This window comes from Vigna unguiculata, chromosome 3 (assembly GCF_037176805.1).
Source record: "Vigna unguiculata cultivar grain cowpea cultivar isolate G323 ecotype 2 chromosome 3, ASM3717680v1, whole genome shotgun sequence".
NCBI classification, from domain to species: Eukaryota; Viridiplantae; Streptophyta; class Magnoliopsida; order Fabales; family Fabaceae; genus Vigna; species Vigna unguiculata.
Window position 1 is genome coordinate 46,408,457 of NC_140794.1, and position 21,267 is coordinate 46,429,723.

A 21,267-nucleotide genomic window follows, 5' to 3' on the forward strand; every position below is an offset into this window, starting at 1 on the left:
AGATGCGAATGAGTTTCATTACAAATCAAATAATTAGAAGAAATAAAAAATAGATAGTGTATATATATATATATATATATATATATATATATATATATATATATATATATATGGTTACTTAATCAATTGAGAATATTTTAATAATTTAAACGGAGACGAATATTATGGCGGGGATATGTACATCCACATACTCATCTCCATATCCAATTGAAAAAGTCGGAGATTTCTTATACCCATACCTATATCCAGTCCATGCAGGTATTCCCCATCAAAACGGGAACAGGTTCAGACAATACTCAAGAGGACGAGTTTATTTGTCATATTTAAGAACAAAAACAAACACAAGAGTAATGAAAAAGAAATATATTGAATAACATAAATCAGAAAGAGTAAATATACATTACATCCAACTCCAATGAATAAAGAGTTAATTACTAGACATTATAAGCACTAAACATGAGATAGATGATGAGTTTCTATGGCCTCTAGAATGTGTCTATGTCATCTCTCCATTAGGGTTAGTTCCCTGTTCTCCAAAATATTCTTTTCTAATTTTGTGACACATCTTATTTAAAGATTTTTATAACACATAAGTCGTTTGGCAAGCTAACATTGTTGGGCGACTTGGACCTTTCCACTAAGTGAATTGAGCTTACTCATTAGGTGAATGGGCTAGATTGTGTCCGAAATTTGTACTTGAATAGATTTTAATTGATAATCCTTAATATATTCTTGTATAATCCAATTTTTAATATTTCCGCTTGTCCAGAAAATATCACCATTATAATGTCACTTCCTTTTATGTCCAAGAAATGAATGTGAAATTAAACATTGTTTTCGGCATCCTTCATAATAGGTTTTTCCGATTCATTACGGTGTGTTTGGATGGATGAAACAATATTATAAAAGACGGAAACATTTGAGATATTTTCAATTATGTAAGAAAGGAACACCTTAATTACATTAAAAATGTGTTATGTTATACAAGGGAAAATATTTATTTGTTTAAACAAATATATTTTCTTAGCGTGATTTTTTATCTAATTAAAAATTGAAATCACTTTTAGGAAAGAAAGCTCGAAATCTATGTGTATCTATTAGTTTATATAAATTAAACTTCACAAAATATTAATATAATACTATTACAAATTATAGCAACATAATTTTTCTTATATAGTGTGATATGATACAATATTTTTTTTAATCGTGATATAAAGAAGTTTATCGAATATATTTTAAAAAGGAAATTTTCAAATATGTATAGAAAGAGAAAAGTAAAATGATTTAAAAAACATTAATGTAATATTTAATTTTATTAACATAATATTCACACAAATCATTCAAATCAACACCATCTAACTGTTCTTTTATGAATTTGAATAAACTGTACCGATTGTAGAGATATTTTACAATTATACACTGTTCAAGAGTAAGATATGGTTAATGTTAATAGTTATTACTTTAAAACTTATATCCAAAAATGATTTTCTATTCATTAATAATAAAATTAAAATCTTGACACAAACCATGTAAATAAAATTAACCTATTCTGTGATTCCAAACTTCTAAAACTGATCATATATAATCATCATCATATCTTCAATTCAGATTTGCAGGAACATTTTCTTTCATTGTCTTCCACAGTCTCAAAAATATTGAACTGTCTACAAATCCTCTGAGATGAATGAATTTCAACCACATATTTCTTCAATCTCTCCCTCTTCTGTTTCTTTCTGATTAATAGGCTAACTATCATTTTCATTTATCTCTCAAAGTCTTCTATTTTCAGTGCCTTCTTTGCTATCTTGAGTAGCCCTATTTTGTGATCATAGATCATAACACAAAACTATATCCATTGAGGTGCATTCATGATGAAGATACTGTCTCAAATCAAAGCCAAGTTGTTGAAGTTTGTGCTAAAGCAACCAGTAGCTTCAGTGGCCTTTCAAAACCCTAATATGAGTTCTTTCCCTCCAAGGGCAGGTCGATCACCTACATGTAGAGTCTCAATTGTTCCAATGGAGGTTCGAAGAAATCGTGGAGGCGAAAGCTTCAGTGAACAAGAGCCTTCCTCCCCCAAGGTGTCTTGTATTGGTGAAGTGAAGGGCATGAAGAAGAGAAAGGTTTGTGGACAGAAAAGGGTTCCTACACAAGAGGGTGATGCTGCTGCATGTCGTGAAAAAAAGAAGCCTCTGCAATGGATTTTCAAGGGAAGTAGTGCTGAAAGACAAGAACATAGTACGAAGGCTTGTGTGTTGGAAGAGAAAGCAGCAGCAACCACAGAGACAAAGGAATGTCCATCGTTGGGTACAATGAAAAATTTTGCCAGTGGGAGTGGATCATTGCCCCGTTTTGAGGTTAAATTTATGGAAAGGTGAAGGTCCATGTCTTGTGGTAGCAGAAAAGTGAATAAAGTGATTTAGAATGTTGTATAAGAATATTTCTCAGACTTATGTGCAATGATGCTTGTAAACTAAACTCTCCAGTTTTTTATATTTGCAGAGTGAATAACTTTTTATGTGGAGTGATTCGAAGTTTCATAAATTTTGAGTTGTCTTTTTTTTTTTTTTATGAATAAAAGTGTTACGAGTTAATCATATTTATTATAATTTACTCTTATTTTATTCTTATATATTTGTATGATAAAACGACAAAAAAAAAAAAAAACATGACGCAACACAACTATTTGTATAAAACTGTTTTCACCATTTTTTTTTTATATTATCTTTTAAATTATTGGTATTCATACATGGTTTAGAGATTTTTTGTTCCACTTAATCCATCTAACCGGCTGTGATATCTTGAAAGAAAAACACATCATATTTTGTTTTGTCATGTGAGCCCTCTCTCTTTAAGAAGAGTCATATGATACCTCAACTAAAACTCTATCTACACTCCTTTTCTCATTTACAAATTTATTTTTTATATTATAAGAATAATCTCCATCTTTATTTTATTATTAATATTATTATTTATCTTTGATTTTTTTTTTCTAACAGGTCAAATATTTGGTACTAGATCTATGTCTAAGTAAATAATTAATATTTATTAAAAAATATTTTCTTTAACTAAAAAGGATTTGTCATAAACTATTAACTATAACTATAACGGATTTTGGGACAATAATATATATTTTTTAATTCCATCACAAAAGTTATTACAAAAGTGATTTAATAACAAACCAAGTATGAAGTGAAATCAATTATGATGTTCATGTTATAACCATGACTATCACAACAAATGTCACTTAAGTACGTTAAGCAGGTTTCTTGCTTCAAGCAAGTCAAAATGTAATATCCACTAATGTTATGGTGCATTGTTTAAAATAAAATAAAATATACGACACTTGTTCATTTAAACCTAAGTGTTATATATATATTTTTTTTTCAGTTTAAGTAATATGCTAATGACGTTGTATAAACTTAACTGAAGTAAATATATGTAACATAATGAACTTCCCGTTATGAAATAATCACTTAAAAGACAATTTTAATAAACGGTTAATCATGATAAATTAAACTAAAATATTTTTTTAAATTTGATCTTAATATCTATAAAAGTAACATTAACATAAATATTGCATTCTTGACGTAATATAATATAAGTTATGGTTATAGAATAAACATAGTCTATAAAAATACAGTGATATTTTTTAAAATTTTGATCAAGTATAGATTCAGTGTAGATAAAACTGTAGCATGAATATAGGCTACAGTTCCGTCACAGGATCGTGATCTATACTATTAGAGTATAATTTTAAGTTTTACAGACTATCATAATCTTAAACTCTTCTTTTATTTTTTTTGCACTACTTGGATACGGTTCATTAACCACAGTTTGATACTGAAAATAACCAAAGGCATGTTCTTCCATTTCCATTGTAATTATGTAAATATTAGTATCTACTTAAGTGTTATGTAAGTTAGAGAAGTTTTCTTTGAGAAATAATCATCCCAGGAAAGATTTTGTAGGCACTTAAGGAAAACATTTGAATATGTTATACAATATTTATAAATTATAAATATAAAATATAAAAAAAATGTGCTCATAATATGGTTAACTTTGAATATTTAATTTTATTATGGGATGGTATTAATTAGTAAGTTATCAAAATCGTGAATGCAATTATTTATTTAACTAACTATGATAAAGTTATGCACTTAATTAAAAATTAAAATCATTAATATGTGCATATTAAATGTAATATCAAACTAATATTAATCAATAAATAAACAAATAAATAAATCTATATATGTACTTAATAACTTAATATTTTTATAAGTTTTAATATATTTTAATATATTTTTATAATTTTTTGACTTTTGAGTTATTGTGAAAAATTGTGCATAATGATAACATCAGATTGGTGTCCAAAATATTTAAAAATAAGTAAATAAATTAATATATCTAAAACAAACATCCAAAATACAAATTTAGAAAGACTAATGATTTGTTTTAGTTCCACCAAAAATAGCATGATTAAAAAAATATTAATAAAAATAAGAGGATAAACTAGCATTTTAACTAAATACATAATATAACTATGTATAAATAATTTCATATCAGGTTTGTCAAATACCTAACTAAACTTCTACATTATAAGAATAAACATTGCCAATTTAAGAAATATTAGTATTAGTTTGGACTTAGAGACAAGTAAACTTAGAGACGAGTAACGTATATCACCAAATATATTTATTTGGAAATTTAAGGATTAACTATAGTTTCCATTTCATAACTAAGTTTATATATTTGAAAATTTAATTATTAAGTGCAAATTTCATCTCTGATGTAATTTCTACCCTCAATTAGTGAATAAAACATTTATTCGATTTTTTTATCACATGATATATTTATTTACCTGACCAAGAGTATTATGAAAATTTGGATATATCGTAACTTAATATTTCAATAATATTTAGAGTACATCTCAATCAATTGGTATATAAGTCATCATACTTGTAATATCGCTTTTACTTATTGATTAATCACTCTATTAATTAGTTATTTATTTAAAAAAAATTGAAGACAAATTTAAAATATAAAAAGAAATTAAATTTCATATTATACGTGCTAATCAGATTTTAAGTTTGTCGAGCAAATTTAATTGCTTAAATTGCATATTTCTTTCTTTCAGACTGAGATTTATTGAACAAAATTAACATTATCTGAGTGAATTCAATTGATTAAATTTATTTATTTTTTCTTTAAAGTTAAGATTCACTAAGTGAAAGTCTTTACACACGAAATTAGACATCACTAAGCGAAAAATGAAGAAAACAAGAAAACAAAAATCCTGCATAATTTAAGATAGTCATCCAACTATCAGTTTTTTTTTTTTTTTTTTCAATTTTACCTATGCTAACATGTTTTAGAACTCTATTTACATCAGACAATTGAAATCAAAATTACATTTACATCATACAATTAGAGATGAAAAATAAACTCACTCCGTGGATATTGCTTGAACCCGTTCCTGTTTTGACGGAGAATCCCTGTATTGACTGAGTATGAGGATCGGTATGGGGAATCCCCCACTTTTTCAATTGGGTATGAGGATGTGTATGAGGATGTACATATCCTCGCCATAATATTGGTTCCCGCTATACTTTCATCACCGTTTAAATTATTAAAATATTCACAATTAATTAAGTAATCCTATATATATATATATATATATATACTTTCTATTTTTTATTTCTTTTAAATATTTGGTTTGTCATGAAACTCATTCGCATATCCCATATATTTTTCATAGTATCATAACTTTTATGTAATTACGTTAAAATGATGTATGTCAATTAAAAATAATTTATCTCTTACATTTGAATATTTCTATTTTTTAATATTTTTATTTATTGCATATTTTCCTTTCACATTTTCACATGAGAATGTTTATTATCAATTTAAGTGTTTAATATCATAAACCTTTTATTTACTAGGTAATATAAAAAAACCTTATTATTAATAATTTTTGTTTCATTTGAAGAACTATTTTGTTTCACTAAAACAATTTTCGTCATTTCTCAACCATTGAGTATATATGTTGATATTTGAAAAGTTTTTTAGATCTATAAGGTATGTTTTATCTTATCATACCCTTAATTATACATTAGTTTTTCTTTGTGCGATTTCTTTCACTAGTCTCTCAAATTGTTTCTAAGACACGCATTTCTTAATTTTTTAATATTTTTATTTGTTGTTTATTTTCATCATGTAGAATACTTTTTCGATATATTTTATTTAATTATTTTTTATTTTCTAACTCATTATCAATCATAGTGTAATTTTTTCACTATAATTGTATAAATAACTTTTTATTACCATCTAACATATATTGAAGTTTAAAAGATACAAGATCTATGTCAAAATTTTATTATTATGTTTATTATTTGTTCTTTGCGTCATTTTGATCAAATGATATATTATAAATTTTATTAGTGTATTAGAATTTAAAAAATTGAAGTAAACAAACATTTAAAATATATTTTAATTTGAATTTTTTTTTCTTTTATATTTTTTAAAAAAATATTTTTAAATTTTATCAACTAAGTTTTATTAATATTTGCAAATTTAATAAATATATTGGTTCTCCTGAAATTTTATTTGGTATTATAATATAAAATGTAAATAATTATAATTTATTTCAAAGTATTGGATATCGAAGAAACAATCATTCTCCTGATATTGAATATTTGATAATATTATGTTTTCTTTACCATAATTTTTTATTATTTTATAAAAATTAATTAAAATTAATTTTGAAGTAGTAAGAAAACAGGTACGAGTATGGGTATATTGTACCCGTTACCTGATGGGGATGGAGATGAGACAAAAGTTTGATACCCGTTGGATTTGAGTATGAGGATGAGGATGAATTTTTTCTACGGAATGGGTATGGGATAGCGAAACCCATCCTCGTCCCGCCTCGTTGCCATCCCTAATACAATAAAAATGTCACCAGTGAAAAAAATGTTTTGATTTCGCCTGATATGTCTTGAGTTTTAGCGGAATCTATAAAAATACGGGAACAATTTTGAACTATAAGTTCTTAATAATTTAAAAATTGTCATATTTTTTAATAAAACATGAGATAACAATATGCAATAAAATAATATGTTAAAATTTATTTTTAATAAAAAAATATCATTAAAACATTTATGTAAATTATAAATTTGGTATCAATTTGGATATAGACAATATTGTTCTATTTAAAAAAATGGGACCAGATTGAATTAATGAGATATATATAGATACTAAATTGAAATTAAAATAATGGCACTTGACATTGTCAATGTCATGTGTCACATCATAAATTTGACATGGAACAACAAAATTTGTTTACAAAAAATTAAATAAAATTAAAAATTAAATAAAATTACATTGACACATGACATGTCGTTAATATCGTTAATAAGTGTTTTTTAGAAGACCTAATTGAAACACTTTTTTTCAAAAGTTATGATGTAATTGAAACAAAAAGTTAAGCGGGTATCAACTTTGAAACTTTCCAATGCAGAGATCAAATGACTAATTAAGCCTAAATTAAATTTTCACTTATCCAACTTCCTCCATTCCAATTTTAAAATAACAAAGTACAACTAATACAAATATAGATTCGATCAAAGACAAATTCTAGTTAGAAGTCACTGCTAACAATATTCATAGTTTTTGCTAATTTTGTTTTTAAAATTTTTCGTAGAAAATACTTGCAAATTTTATTATAGAAAAAGAATTACAGAAATTACTACCCATTTTTTTTAAAATATATTTTGTATAAAATAATTTTTGCAAAATAATTATAGAAAATACTTGCAAATTTTATAATTTTATAGAAAAAATTATCTACAAAGAAATTACATGTCAACTAAAATTCTTTAAAAAAACAGCAAAAAAAAATTCTTGCAACATTTTTTAACAAATTTGTAAGAAAGATGTTATGTAATATGAAAAATTATAGAAATGAGTGTTAATTCCAAACTTTCAAATCTAAATAACTTAGTAATATAATGTTAACTCCGTAGTAGGTGTACCAAATTATGCAAGTAATAAAATGAAAAGTCTAAGTATATTTTTTTCAAGAGACTTGCACGCTACTAGCAAAGTACACAAATTCTTATTCTCTAGACTTTCATCCTTAGGCACTCTTCATGAAGGGGATTCAACCATTTACTTCATTCCATTACAAATGGTTATTTTTGGATGGTGGTTGAAGATGTTCAAGATGGTGAAACTCAAGTGTACATACCCACAAATGATGTTCAATTAGTGGCAGAAACCCTGAAAGATATCCATTGTTTAGCACTGCTATATAGTTTGAACATCTAGGAAGGTGGTTCTTAAAGTATACATACATACACATATGTTTACTAATATCAGTAATTATTTATATTTACGATTCTCATTCATTAATTAATTATTTTTTCGTTAGGAGACTGAGGGAACCTACCCCTTTTTGTAAATCTATCGTATTGAAGGATCTATTTATGTGTTGGGTGACCCTTTACGATGATATTTTCCATGCTCCATGGGATATTTCTCTATTTAGGACCATGAGCATCCCACTATACATAAACTATGTTACATGCTTTAAATTGTTTCAGAAAACCAATATTTGGATATTTTAATTTTACAATTCTTGATTGAGTAAGTACATTCTTTCATCCTTTAGACTTTAAAAATATTTTTAACACATTTTTTTTTTTTTATAAAAATAGTTGTAGGTTTCTACATAACATTGCATTTAGAAATCAAGAAAATAAAACGAATGAGTATCAGAATTATATTCATTGTATTGCCTTCAAAAAAATAATATCGTCATTTGGTCCCGTTTCTTACATAAAAAAACTTGTTCAAAATTCATAATGAAAAGTTAAGTTATAAAATATTTTCTTTAATCGTGCTCTATATTCTCAGTAATGTATTACTAGTTATTGTCAGCAAAGTCAGAAGTAGGCTATCAAGTTGAAAAGGTAAACTCTTGTCTATGATTAGTCGAGTTTGCCTTATCAAATCAGTAATATCAGCATTACCGTTGTACTATCTATCCTTCTTTAAAGCACCTAAATGCGTGTATGATGAGTTAAAGAAAATCCAAAGGAACTTTCTATGGGGTTGGAGCATTGAGGATAGGAAAATAGCCTGGGTTCGATGGGAAAACATATGCAAACCAAAGGAGGAAGGCGGTTTGGGAATAAGAGAAATTAGGAACTTCAATATAGCACTTCTAGCAAAATGGAAGTGGAGATTAGGCATGGAGGACAAATGCCTGTGGAGAGAGGTGCTAGAATCAAAATATGGGTCATGGAGGAACCTTAATGAAATTGTCATCCCGAAGTCTACTTCAAGGTGGTGGAAAGACATCCATAAGGTTTGTAGAAGCTCAACACAAGGAGCATGGTTTGAAAACTGTAAAGACCGGGTGATAGGAGAAGGGGACAAAGTACTATTTTGGGAAGATCTTTGGGTGGGGGATGCACCACTTAGCTCAAGGTTCCATAGGTTATATCTAATCTCAGAAAGTAAACAAAGTCCCATAGCTAGAGTAGGACATTGGGTCGACAACACATGGGTTTGGGAATTGGTTTGGAGGAGACAAAGACTTGTTTGGGAGCAAGTTATGGAAGCACAACTCTATCAGCTAATTAATAGTTGTACATTTAGGAAAGGGAATCTGGATACTTGGAGTTGGAAGGAAACCGCAGAAGGAGCATACACTGTAAGGTCTGCATATATGAAGTTGATGGGTAGCTCCGAAGGGGAAAGCGACAAGGTGTTCACAGAGTTATGGAGTATAAGAGTGATTCCGAAGGCACAATTATTTGGGTGGAGGCTACTCTTGGATAAGTTACCGATAAAGGATAAATTATCGGTGAAGGGATTCCAATTACAACACTCTTTGTGTGAGTTTTGCCTAGATTGTGAAGAGAGTGCATCACACCTATTTTTCTCTTGTGCAATGTCTCAAAAGGTGTGGAAAATGTGTGATAGCTGGATAGGGGTGAGCTCAGTGCATCACAACCAAGCTAGGATACACTTTCAACACTTTCATATGAGTAGCTTGAACACTAGGCAAAACACAATGTGGAAAGGAATGTGGCTGGCTATAGTTGGGGAAATTTGGAGACATAGGAATGAGGTGATCTTTAAGCAAAAGAAAGTTGACACTGAAGAGATTTTTAGTCTTGCTCAAGTTAACGCTTGAGCTTGGTTGAAACATAAAATTCCTTCGGTAAAGTTTTCATATAGTGATTGGTACTTCGCTCCTATTGTGTGTTTAAAATCTCTATGATATGATGCTTTTTGTGTTTAAGTTGTCAGGTGAGCATGAAAAGGATTCCCATGTTTAAAGCAATGAGCTCTTCATCAGTGATCTTGCACACTTCTTTGGTTACTCCGTAACAACCAAGAGAACATAGTCTCGAGAGCGCAACGAACCATGCATACCTGGTTTTGTATTCACTTTCTGTGTAATCTTGTAGACTGGCCGGGGAAGGAGCGATATGGGTGGCTAATCTTATGATTCCTACCCAGCTTGACGTTGGGAAGGCATAGCTCTAGCATTGAAAGTCCAGTTTAATTGTTCTGCCAGATTATTGTAGAAGCATAGTTTTGGAGATGCACTGCATCTTTCTCTCATCTTTTTGTAAATGGGTTAGAACACCCCTCAAGTGCTCTATTATTAATTTAATTTAATTCTTTGCCGATAAAAAAAATTACTAGTTATTGTTTTCGTATTTAATGTTTTGAATTGATATATAGTACTTTTGGTGGACATCACACTAGTCTTGTAGAGTAAATCTTCTCGAAGGTAATTCCTAAAATTCTTCACTCCCTATTCATATTTTGTCATATAATTAAATGTTCATTTTATTGTAGTGTAACAAATAAAAGATAACTGAGTGTGGTTTTTATGTGATTGGCTATAGAGCATAATCATAGTTCATGTGTCACAAATTTTTGCTTACAAGTAAGTTTACAATGTACTTTCTCAAATTAAATTTAAGTCTATTTTTATTTTCACAAATATTGTAGAATTTAAGAAATACATCACCAATATCGGCATTCAAATTTATAGAACTTTGAAATATTTTAATCGATTTGTATTTTTTCCATTTATGGTAACAATTTCTTTAAGGATGTGTAATATTTTTATACATGTGGAAATGCAATTTTATATAAACTATCTCATTTTTCGTTATTTTTCCAAACATCTTTACTTTTATCTTTTTTTCATCTTAAATTCACTTTCTCAATCTCATCTTCAAAACCAAATACAAGCTATCTGAAGTTATAAGATTGAAAGTTGTTTAAAAGTCACAACTTACAATCAACATTAGTTGCTAATAATCTTATTTAAAACCAGTTCTAAAATTGATATTGAAATACTCAAATAACCAATGTTGAATAGATATTTTTTGGTGGGGTGGATCATAGTTGCCAAAGAATGTCCCTTTCCCATGGTCGGATATACGCATTGCATTTTTATCCACGTTTCCTACAAAATGGCATCACATTGCGTGAGTTTCTTTACCCATAATCCCATCTAAGCTAAGCAAGATCTGGAAGATCTGTGTTGTATGTAAATGACTCTCATCATTTACCGCAAATCTTTTACGACCTGATTCCAACTCTACGGAGCTATACCCAATTGGCTTCTTCATTTCTTTCTCCTTTACTACTTTCCTCAATTTGGAAGCATCTTGCCATCGCCCTGCCTCTTCATACATCTGTGCTAGAATCACATAACACCCAGCATTGTTAGGATCCAAGACAAACAACTTCTCCGCAGCCATTTCAGCAAGCTCCATATGTTTGTGTGTTCTGCAAGCACCAAGCAATGCACCATAAACATTTTTCCCAGGTTGGACAGGCATAGACTGAATAAACTCCACTGCTTTCTCCAGATCCCCAGCTCTCCCCAGCATATCCACAATGCAAGCATAATGTGCCTCCCTCTTCCCCACTCCATAAGTTTCCATGCTATGAAAAAGTTGCCAGCCCTGCTCAACCAAACCTGCATGACTGCACGCAGATAACAAACACAAAAACACAATGTCATCAGGGATCAATCCAGCCTCAACCAATTGCCGGAACAAAGTGAGAGCGTCCATAACAAGACCATGTGTCCCATAGCACCTAATTATTGCACTCCACGCTACAACACTTCTAACAGAAATCATGTCAAAGATAGCTCTCGCCTGGCTTACATAACCACAATTCGAGTACAACAATATAAGTCCAGTTCCCACAGCAGAATCGAGTTCCATCCCTGTCTTCACAATATAACGATGAATCCAATACCCTGCATGAATATCTGCTACCTGAGCAAAGGCAGGAAGAACAGTTGCAAATGTGGCCTGATCAGGACCTACAACGCCTTCATCTCTTAACATATCATAGAAGAGCTGAATAGCATCATTCACATAACCATTCACAACATACCCTGAAATCATGGAGTTCCAAGTAACAATATCTCGTTGAGGAATTTCATCAAACACTTTTCTGGACACTTCAATTTCTTGACACTTAACGTAAAACGCAACAAGGGAATTGCCCACAAACAAATCCAAGTCCAATCCACACTTCACAGTGTGCCCATGAATCACTTGACCCTTTCTAGAAGCTCCCTCGGCGCCACAAGCCTTGAGAACAAACGGGTAAGTGTACTTGTTAGGGGAGATACCCCGCCAACGCATCGCATTGTATATGTTTAAGGCTTCACCGAAAGGACCCACGTTGGCGTAGCCCTTGATGACCACGTTCCAACAGAAAGCATCTGGTTCGGACAAATTGTCAAACACCTTGCATGCGAGTTCAAGGTTGGAAAAGAGGAAGTACTTATCAATGAGCTTAGTGGCGATGAACGGGTCTTTCTCGTGGCCATCAACCACAACCTGCGCATGCGCCTTTTTAAGGTTACCGGTGGTTTTGCAAAGGTGCAACAGGTCTGTGTAATAGAACGAGTCTTTGTGAGGTTTGGGTCTCAAAATTTGTTGCACTCTGCGTGATAGGACACGCATCGGAACTCATTGAGGCCTTTGGAAGATCTTCCATGGCATTTGAAGTAGAAAGCGGAAAAAAGATTATATAATTTTTTTAGATTATTTAATAAATAGGAAATGTTTTAATAATTTAAAAAAATATATAAAAGTAGAAAATGAATTCATACATATTTATTTTTCATTTCATATTCAATTTAAAAAATCATAATTTAGAATTGAGGTCCTCTAAGAAGTATTGGTATTTTTACGATTTAATTTATTCGTGTGGTTCATTTTAGTTTTTTATTGTTTTGGGTTTAAATTAGTCATCCAATTGTTTTTTAAAAAAATCAATTTGGTTCTCCAATTATTTAAGAAAAGATTTATTTAAAAAAATCAATTTAGAATTTTTATTTAAAATTTTGATTTAATTTAGGCTTTTTATTTTTTAAAACAATTAGATTTTGTCCTTTTCAATCTGAAATCAAATTAATAATTAAGTTTAATTACAATTTGTACATGTTAATTTTTTTTTTAAATTTATACATAAAATTGTTCCACCTAAATATTTAAATTATTATTTATATTTAGATTAATTGATAAAAATAGGAAACTAAATAAAATCAAAAATTTAAATAGAGACACTAAATTTAAAATTTTAAATATATTATTTCTTTTTAGACAATTAGAGACCAAATTAAATATTTTTAAAGAATTTGATAACTAAATTAAATTAAAAAAATAATAAAATGACCAAAATAAACCAAATGAATGTATCAGAATACCACATTACTAATTAAGCATATTTTTATAATTTTATTATATCTACTTTTTATTCTTGACAATTATCTTTTTTATATTTACAATTCTCGTTATTTATTTTGCTTACGTATTTTCCTTATATGATATTTTATACATTTAATCTGTCTTGACTTTTACATTCTTGCTTGTCATTTTAGACATTTACCTTTCTTGTCATTTAACCTTTATTTGTTTCTACTTATTTATTATAACGGAGGATAGAAATGCAGGTGAGTTTTGTATTTGTATTAACCGGTTTTGGAGGATTTACAAGGACAAGGACCAAGTTTGAGGAGTGTGGAAAAGATTGATCTTTGCTAAGGCAAGGGGACTTAATTTGATTAAAACTAATTCCCAAAATTTTATTTCATCTTAATTTTTAAAAATTATATTTTAGTTTAGTATATTTTTATCAATATTAATTTTTTTTTTCACTTTAAAAATAATCACTCACATTTTATAATATAATTTACACTATTTATGATTTAATTTGAATTACTTTTATATACAAAAATTTAGTAATCTTATATTTTTATCAATTAAATATTTTCTTTAAAATATTACATGCATCCCATCACTTATTAATTTTCAAAATATCTTCTCTCATTTTTTTTCAAATCTCTTCATCTTCTCCTTAAATAAAACAATATTTAATTATGTTTTAAATTTTGATAAATTCAAAAACTTTCTATTGATTTCTAACTAAATTTTTGTTAAGTGGTTGACGTGATTATAATTTTGTCATGTCACCTTCTTAATTGTCCTCACATGTAATTCTATTATTTAAAATTTTATAAATTATAACTTTATAATTTATGATTTTATAATTTTATAAATATGACAATATGATGAATGAAAATATGACAATACGAAAATATAACAATATGACGATTTAACGATAAGACTATATAACGATATAACGATATGACAATATAATGACATGACAATATAATGATATTATGATATAACAATATGACAATATGACATGTTTATTATTTTATCACATCACTTTGCTCAATTTTCCCGCACATGTAATTTTATTATTTTAAAATTTTATGAATTAAATTTTATAATTTTACAATTTTATTATTTTATAATTTTATAAATATAATGAAATGACGATATGACGATAATACAATATAATAATAAGACTATAATGATATGACGATATGATGATATAATAATATGATAATACAACGATATGACAATATAATAATATAACAATATGACAATATAACGATATGATCATATAACAATATGACGATATAATAATATGATGATATGACAATATAACGATATGATGATATAACAATATGACGATATAATTATATGATGATATGACAATATAACAATATGAAGATATAACGATAACACGATAAAACAATCTCAATATAACAATATGATGATATAGGACAATATAACGATATGAGGATACAATGATAACACGATATAACCATATGACAATATAACGATATGATGATATAACGTTATGAATATATGATAATATGACAATATGACGATATAACGAGATAATGATATAACAATATAATAATATAACAATACATCAACATGACAATATAACAATATAACAATATGACGTCTAATAATAAAATTATAAAATCTTAAAATTCTAAAATTGTAAAATCATAAATTATAAAATTATAATATATAAAATTCTAAAAATAATAAAATTGCATCCGATGACAACTGAGCAATAGTTATGTATCATGACAAAATAATAACCATATCAGTTAATTAACATCTACATCACCGAATTTACAGAAAAAAAAATTAACAAAATTAACAACAAGGATTAAATTGAAAATTTAAATGTATTGAGTACTTAATATAAAACATAAGTTAAGAATTAATCCAATTTTCACTTTTCTTTGTCTTAAAAAAAAAACTCATTTATTTATTTGTTTTCTTAATCTTTCCGTAGTTCAACTTCTACCATACGTGATTTATAAATCTTTTCGAATTTTAGAAGGGCTTTCCTTTTCAATATTTAAATATATGAAAACAAGTATTATTTATTCAATCAGTGGGTTAATATGCTAGCTTGTTATTAATTTAATAAGACAAGATTTGTTAATATTTTAAATTTGACAAGACCTGCTAGTTCATCTTTCCTACCTAAAGTCAGTTTTTCTGAAAATGATAAAAATTAAAAAAATACTATTTTTATATTGTATTATTTAAAAAATTATAATAATACTATAACTCAAAATTATTAATATTTACAAAAATGAGTTTCAACAATTAATTAAAATAAAACAATTTAACTTTTAAAGATGGTAATTCTTTTAATCTATCAGATTAGATTCATTAATTAACTAATTAAAAATTAAATAAATATTTATATTATTAAATGGGTAAGATCAGACCTTTCAATCTACCTAACCAGAATGGATTAACTTATTCTTTTTCACCTATAGTGAAAACTAATATTTAATAACTACTATATAAAAGCTATACCAATAAAATCAATTTGCGTCATATAAATGCTTACCTTATGTATAAAAATAACTTCATATTTGTATTTGTTTCTTTTAAAAGTTTACTAAAAAAAATGATTTCATAGAAAACAGAACCGCTTACGGTTATTTTTTTTATTATTATTATATAATGATATAATGATACAATGATATATTCTTTTTGTTTTAATTTATTAAGTCGTTACCTTTAATAAATGCTTTAAACGTTATTATATTTAATTTGAAATACTTTGTTTAGTACATATAGTAGTATGTAATCAAAATTTTAAAGGATCAGTATTATGAGCAATGTTTATATATATATATATATATATATATATATATATATATATATATATATATATATATATATATATATATATATATATATATATATATATATATAAGATGAAATATAATAAATTATTAATTTCTATATTAAATGTAACAATTAATAACGAGGTAGATGTTAAATTAATAAAAGCGTGTTTCTCGTCTTCTTCAACATTGTTCTATTGAGACGAATTGGTTCCTCGTCCATTTCAGAAATTAACAGAAATGGTGAAAGCAAGGCACTCTCGGCTTCAAAAATCGTGGATAACGAGGTGGTCGTGGGTGCTTGTTCTAGCAGTGCTGACGATGTGCATGTCTCTCCTAATTCTCCTTCTCCTCGCTCTCCACCTTCTCTCAATGCCCAACACCAACACTTCCTTTGCTCCATTCAAACATAACCATCTCAATTCCATTGCTCGCAACGCTTCCTACATGTACTCACTCTATTCTTTCACATGCTTCCTTCAATTCCTCTTCTTTCTCTTATCGTTCTTTCTTTTTCACTTTTCTGCAGAAGCGAAGGAGAAGATGAACAGACAGAGCGATGGGTTGAAATACTATCATGGGAGCCTAGGGCTTTTCTCTATCACAATTTTCTGGTCAGTTTTCATTTCTTAAATTAATGCTCTAAATCATTCCTATGTTGTAATCATAATAATAACAATAATAGAAGTGATATTTTAGTGTCTTCACCTTTTTAAAATATTGAAATATTTGGCCGATTTTAATCTTCACAGACGAAGGAGGAATGTGAATATCTGATCAATATAGCCAAGCCAAACATGAAGAGGTCTACCGTTATTGAAACTGAAACTGGGATAATTAAAACTAGCAGGTCTTGGATTTTCTCTCCTTAAACTTTCCGATCAAGTATCCTTTGAATTCAATGTTGAAAGTAATATATCTTCTGCCTTTCACTTAAAATTAAACCCTGTCTTAACCTGTTCCTTTGAATTTAGCGAAAGGACAAGCTTTGGTACTCTTTTGGCTAGAGGTCTCGATAAAACTGTGAGGAATATTGAGAAAAGAATTGCTGATTTTACTCATGTACCTGTTGGTATGTTCTTTCTCTCTTTTACCAATTCTGCAAACATGTTATGCAGATTTCTTACATTACATAGATTTATCATGTAATTGAAAAAAAAAAAAAAAACACTAAACTTGTGCAGAGAACGGTGAAGCACTTCAAATTGTCCATTACGAAGTTGGAGAAGAGTATGTGCCTCATCATGACTACTTTATGGATGATTTGCATACTGCAAATGGGGGTGATCGCATGGCAACAATGCTGATGTACCTGTAATGAATACAGTTCCTAGTTTTTGTTAATATGAATTTGGCAAGTCATGAAAGAGAAATGCTGATGTTGGTATTGTAATTGATGATACAGTTCAGATGTTGAAGAAGGGGGTGAGACAGTTTTCCCAGATGCAAAGGTAAATTTGAGGTCAGTGGGTGGGTGGAATCAGCTTTCTGATTGTGGAAGAAAAGGACTTTCAATTAAGCCAAAGATGGGAGATGCTTTACTTTTCTGGAGCATGAAGCCTGATTTAACTTATGATCCATCAAGTTTTCATGGTTAGTTCTTCTTTATGCTTATTATTATTATTATTATTATTATTATTATTATTATTAGGGTTAAATATGTTTTTAGTCCCTGAACTTTAACTCAAAATTGGAATTAGTCCCTGTCCGAAACTTCAATATATTTTAGTCCCTAAATTTTAAAAATGAATGAATATAATCCTTTTAATTCAATTATGTTAGCTTTTTTTGAAGTGTCGAACGCATTTATCAGTAGATATTGAACCAGGAATATATCAATCAGTATAAACAACTCCAATACTAACATGAAAAAACGTTCAACATGTAAAAGAAAGTTAACATAATTGGGTTAAAAGCACTATATGCATCTATTTCTAAAGTCTAGGATCAAAATGTATCGAAGTTTGAGACACAGACGAATTTCAATTTTGGATCAAAGTTTAAAGACTAAAAACATACTTAATCTTTATTATTATTAGTTGTGGTTAGGAGAATTTAAAATTAAAAAAAAATAAGTTAACAAATCTGTCTATTTTCATCTTAATTTTCAGGTAGTTGTCCAGTGATTAAGGGTAATAAATGGTCATGTACCAAATGGATGCGAATCTATGAATTCCAAATTTAAATAAGCATTATTATATAAAAACGTTCACAAGTGAAAAAAAAAGACTAATGGAAACTTCAAACTAAACTTTCATTACTTGAAAATGATTTATACTTACTTTGAAATAAAAATAAAAATTCACTTAGAGATAAAGGGAAAAAAAATGAGGAAATAGTTCAAAGAGATTTTAATTTTAAAAAAAACTAAATAATTAAAATTCTAGATTCGATCCTTAAAATATAACTAGAATTTTGATATTCATTGTTAATGGGCTAAAAAGAATTGTTGTTGCATCTTTTGTTTCACAGCACTTATAACTCAACATAACATATTATCATGGATTTACTAAAACAATTTGTATTAATATAGATTAATTATATTTATAAATTGATTTTTACTAACAGAAAGAAGTTTGTCAAAAAATATGTTTTACCGATAATTAAATTGTCACATATAAGTTATCGATAGATAAATTATCATATATCATTTTGATATTTATGTATGAAATTTTTTTACCAAGAAATATGTATTAATGGATAAATTGTTATATATTATTTTAATATTTAATGATGGATTTTTATTTATGAATAAATTAGTATATATAATTTTGACATTACTAATTGATAGAGATATGTTTGTTAAAAATTTTGTTGGTAAATCAAAATGTTTTAATTAAAAAGTGACTCATCTTCCTCATTACAAAATAGAATGAACAACAACGCCAATACACAAAATAACCCAATTCCCAATTTGAAGAATGCTAATGTCAACGGCGCGTAAACTAAAAGCACAAACAAGGTTCTCTTCTACCAATTTATGCATAAACAAATGCATTTGTTTTGTTTCGGTTTGGTAAGTTTTTCTCTTTTCCTTTTCGGTCTATTTTTTCTCATATTGCTTTCATAGATCTATATTATATTTCTTCTCTTTCGGTTTACATTTGCTTACTCGTTAAATTAATCGATTTGATTTTTCTTTTTCTTCATTTACTCAATTTTACATTTTAATGTTTTCCTTTTCATTATTTTTGGTTTGTTCCTGAATTTTGTGGTTGTTGTATTTGTTTGTGTCAATATTTTTATGTATTGTTGTTATAAATTTTCGAATCAAGAAGAATAAAGATATGGCGGACGAGAATAATTTGTACATACACTTTATTGATGAAATAATTCGTCAATATTGACAAATTAATTATTGATAACAGATTTATGTAATTGATAATTATCCATAGATATATATATATATATATATATATATATATATATATATATATATATATATATATATATATATATTTTAATAAAATTTAGTAATAATTATTTTTTTAACAAAATTTTAGTTCATCAATATTATATAAAAATAATAATTAACAATAATAATTTATTATTGATGATAGATTTTCACCATTAATAATTTTGTTTGTTTAGTGATTTATATATCTTTTCAACTAATTTATGAAAGAATAATATACATTAACTCTTTTATGAAAAAATATAAAAGGAGGTCACTTGTGATGTTTTTTTTTACATGATTGGTACAAATTTTGAAAAAAAATTAGTAAGGACAAATCATGAAAATCCCAAATGATTTCGTTATAAAGAAACTGTGTTGGTAAAAATGACTTTAATTTAAATGAAAAATATTTTCTAAATAAAATCATCCTAAACTGAATATATTTTATGATTGAATTTGAAATAAATAAAGTAGTCTTTCTATAATAACAAGACTTCATTAATTTTATTTTATGTGTTGGAGTTGTTGTATACTTGTATGACTTTTTTTTTTGTAAAAAAATATATTTTTTACCATATTTTTAATATAAATCAAGTAAAAATTAAATATTTGTTGCAAAACTAACACGAGAAGTACGGTCCAGGCAATAAAGTCGAATGGTGGTTGAAATACTTTTAACAAAATTATTTTGAAAAATTAATATATATATATATATATATATATATATATTAATAATTATAAAATTATTAAAATTATTTTATAAAATGAATAAATTATTTTATCATATTGTGAAATAATTTATATTAGTCTAATTTAGAATTAAAATCGTACTTTAAAAAAATAATTGTGTCTATAATTCTAAACTTTTGCTAAAAAGAAAATAGATGTTAAAAACAAAAGTTAAATAATATAATAATAAGAGTAATTAAAATGTTACAATAATAATATAATAATGATAATTGTAGATAATATTAATAATAATAATAATTATTATTATTATAATAATAATTATAATCCTTGTTAATAATAATAATAATAATTATACAGTAGTTATAATAATAATAATAATACAATGGTAAAAATAATTATAGTGATAGTTATAATAATAATAATTATTATTATTATTATAATAGTTATAATAATATTAATATATTAATAAAAATAATTATAATTAATAATAATAATAAAAACAATTCGATGATAATAATAACAATAATAAACATAATAATAATAATAATAATAATAATAATTATTATTATTATTATTATTATTATTATTATTATTGATAATA

The 21,267-nt window shown here is 27.0% G+C and overlaps 2 protein-coding genes and 1 pseudogene across 4 annotated transcripts; 2 read left to right on the forward strand and 1 right to left on the reverse strand.

The window, feature by feature from the left end:
- The first annotated feature begins 1,871 nt into the window (after positions 1-1,871).
- On the forward strand, positions 1,872-2,378 carry LOC146887908 (uncharacterized protein At1g76070-like). The gene has a single exon (XM_085671103.1). It carries the CDS (start codon positions 1,872-1,874, stop codon positions 2,376-2,378), a length of 507 nt encoding a protein of 168 aa, XP_085527229.1.
- An 8,907-nt stretch (positions 2,379-11,285) lies between these two features.
- LOC114177232 (pentatricopeptide repeat-containing protein At3g12770 pseudogene) lies at positions 11,286-13,061 on the reverse strand (annotated as a pseudogene).
- A 3,683-nt stretch (positions 13,062-16,744) lies between these two features.
- On the forward strand, positions 16,745-19,805 carry LOC114176360 (putative prolyl 4-hydroxylase 3). 3 transcript variants are annotated; one of them, XM_028061387.2, is made up of 7 exons: positions 16,745-17,028; positions 17,109-17,193; positions 17,332-17,429; positions 17,554-17,651; positions 17,764-17,887; positions 17,985-18,172; positions 18,691-19,044. In XM_028061387.2, the coding sequence occupies exons 1-7, from the start codon at positions 16,820-16,822 to the stop codon at positions 18,762-18,764; spliced, it is 876 nt and encodes a 291-aa protein (XP_027917188.1). In that variant the 5' UTR covers positions 16,745-16,819; the 3' UTR covers positions 18,765-19,044. The 3 variants fall into 3 exon arrangements, with proteins under 3 accessions (XP_027917188.1, XP_027917187.1, XP_027917189.1); XM_028061386.2 differs by having other exon boundaries at positions 16,748-17,028; positions 17,764-17,893; positions 18,691-18,937; XM_028061388.2 differs by lacking the exon at positions 18,691-19,044 and adding an exon at positions 19,451-19,805 and having other exon boundaries at positions 16,749-17,028; positions 17,764-17,893.
- Positions 19,806-21,267: the final 1,462 nt, after the last annotated feature.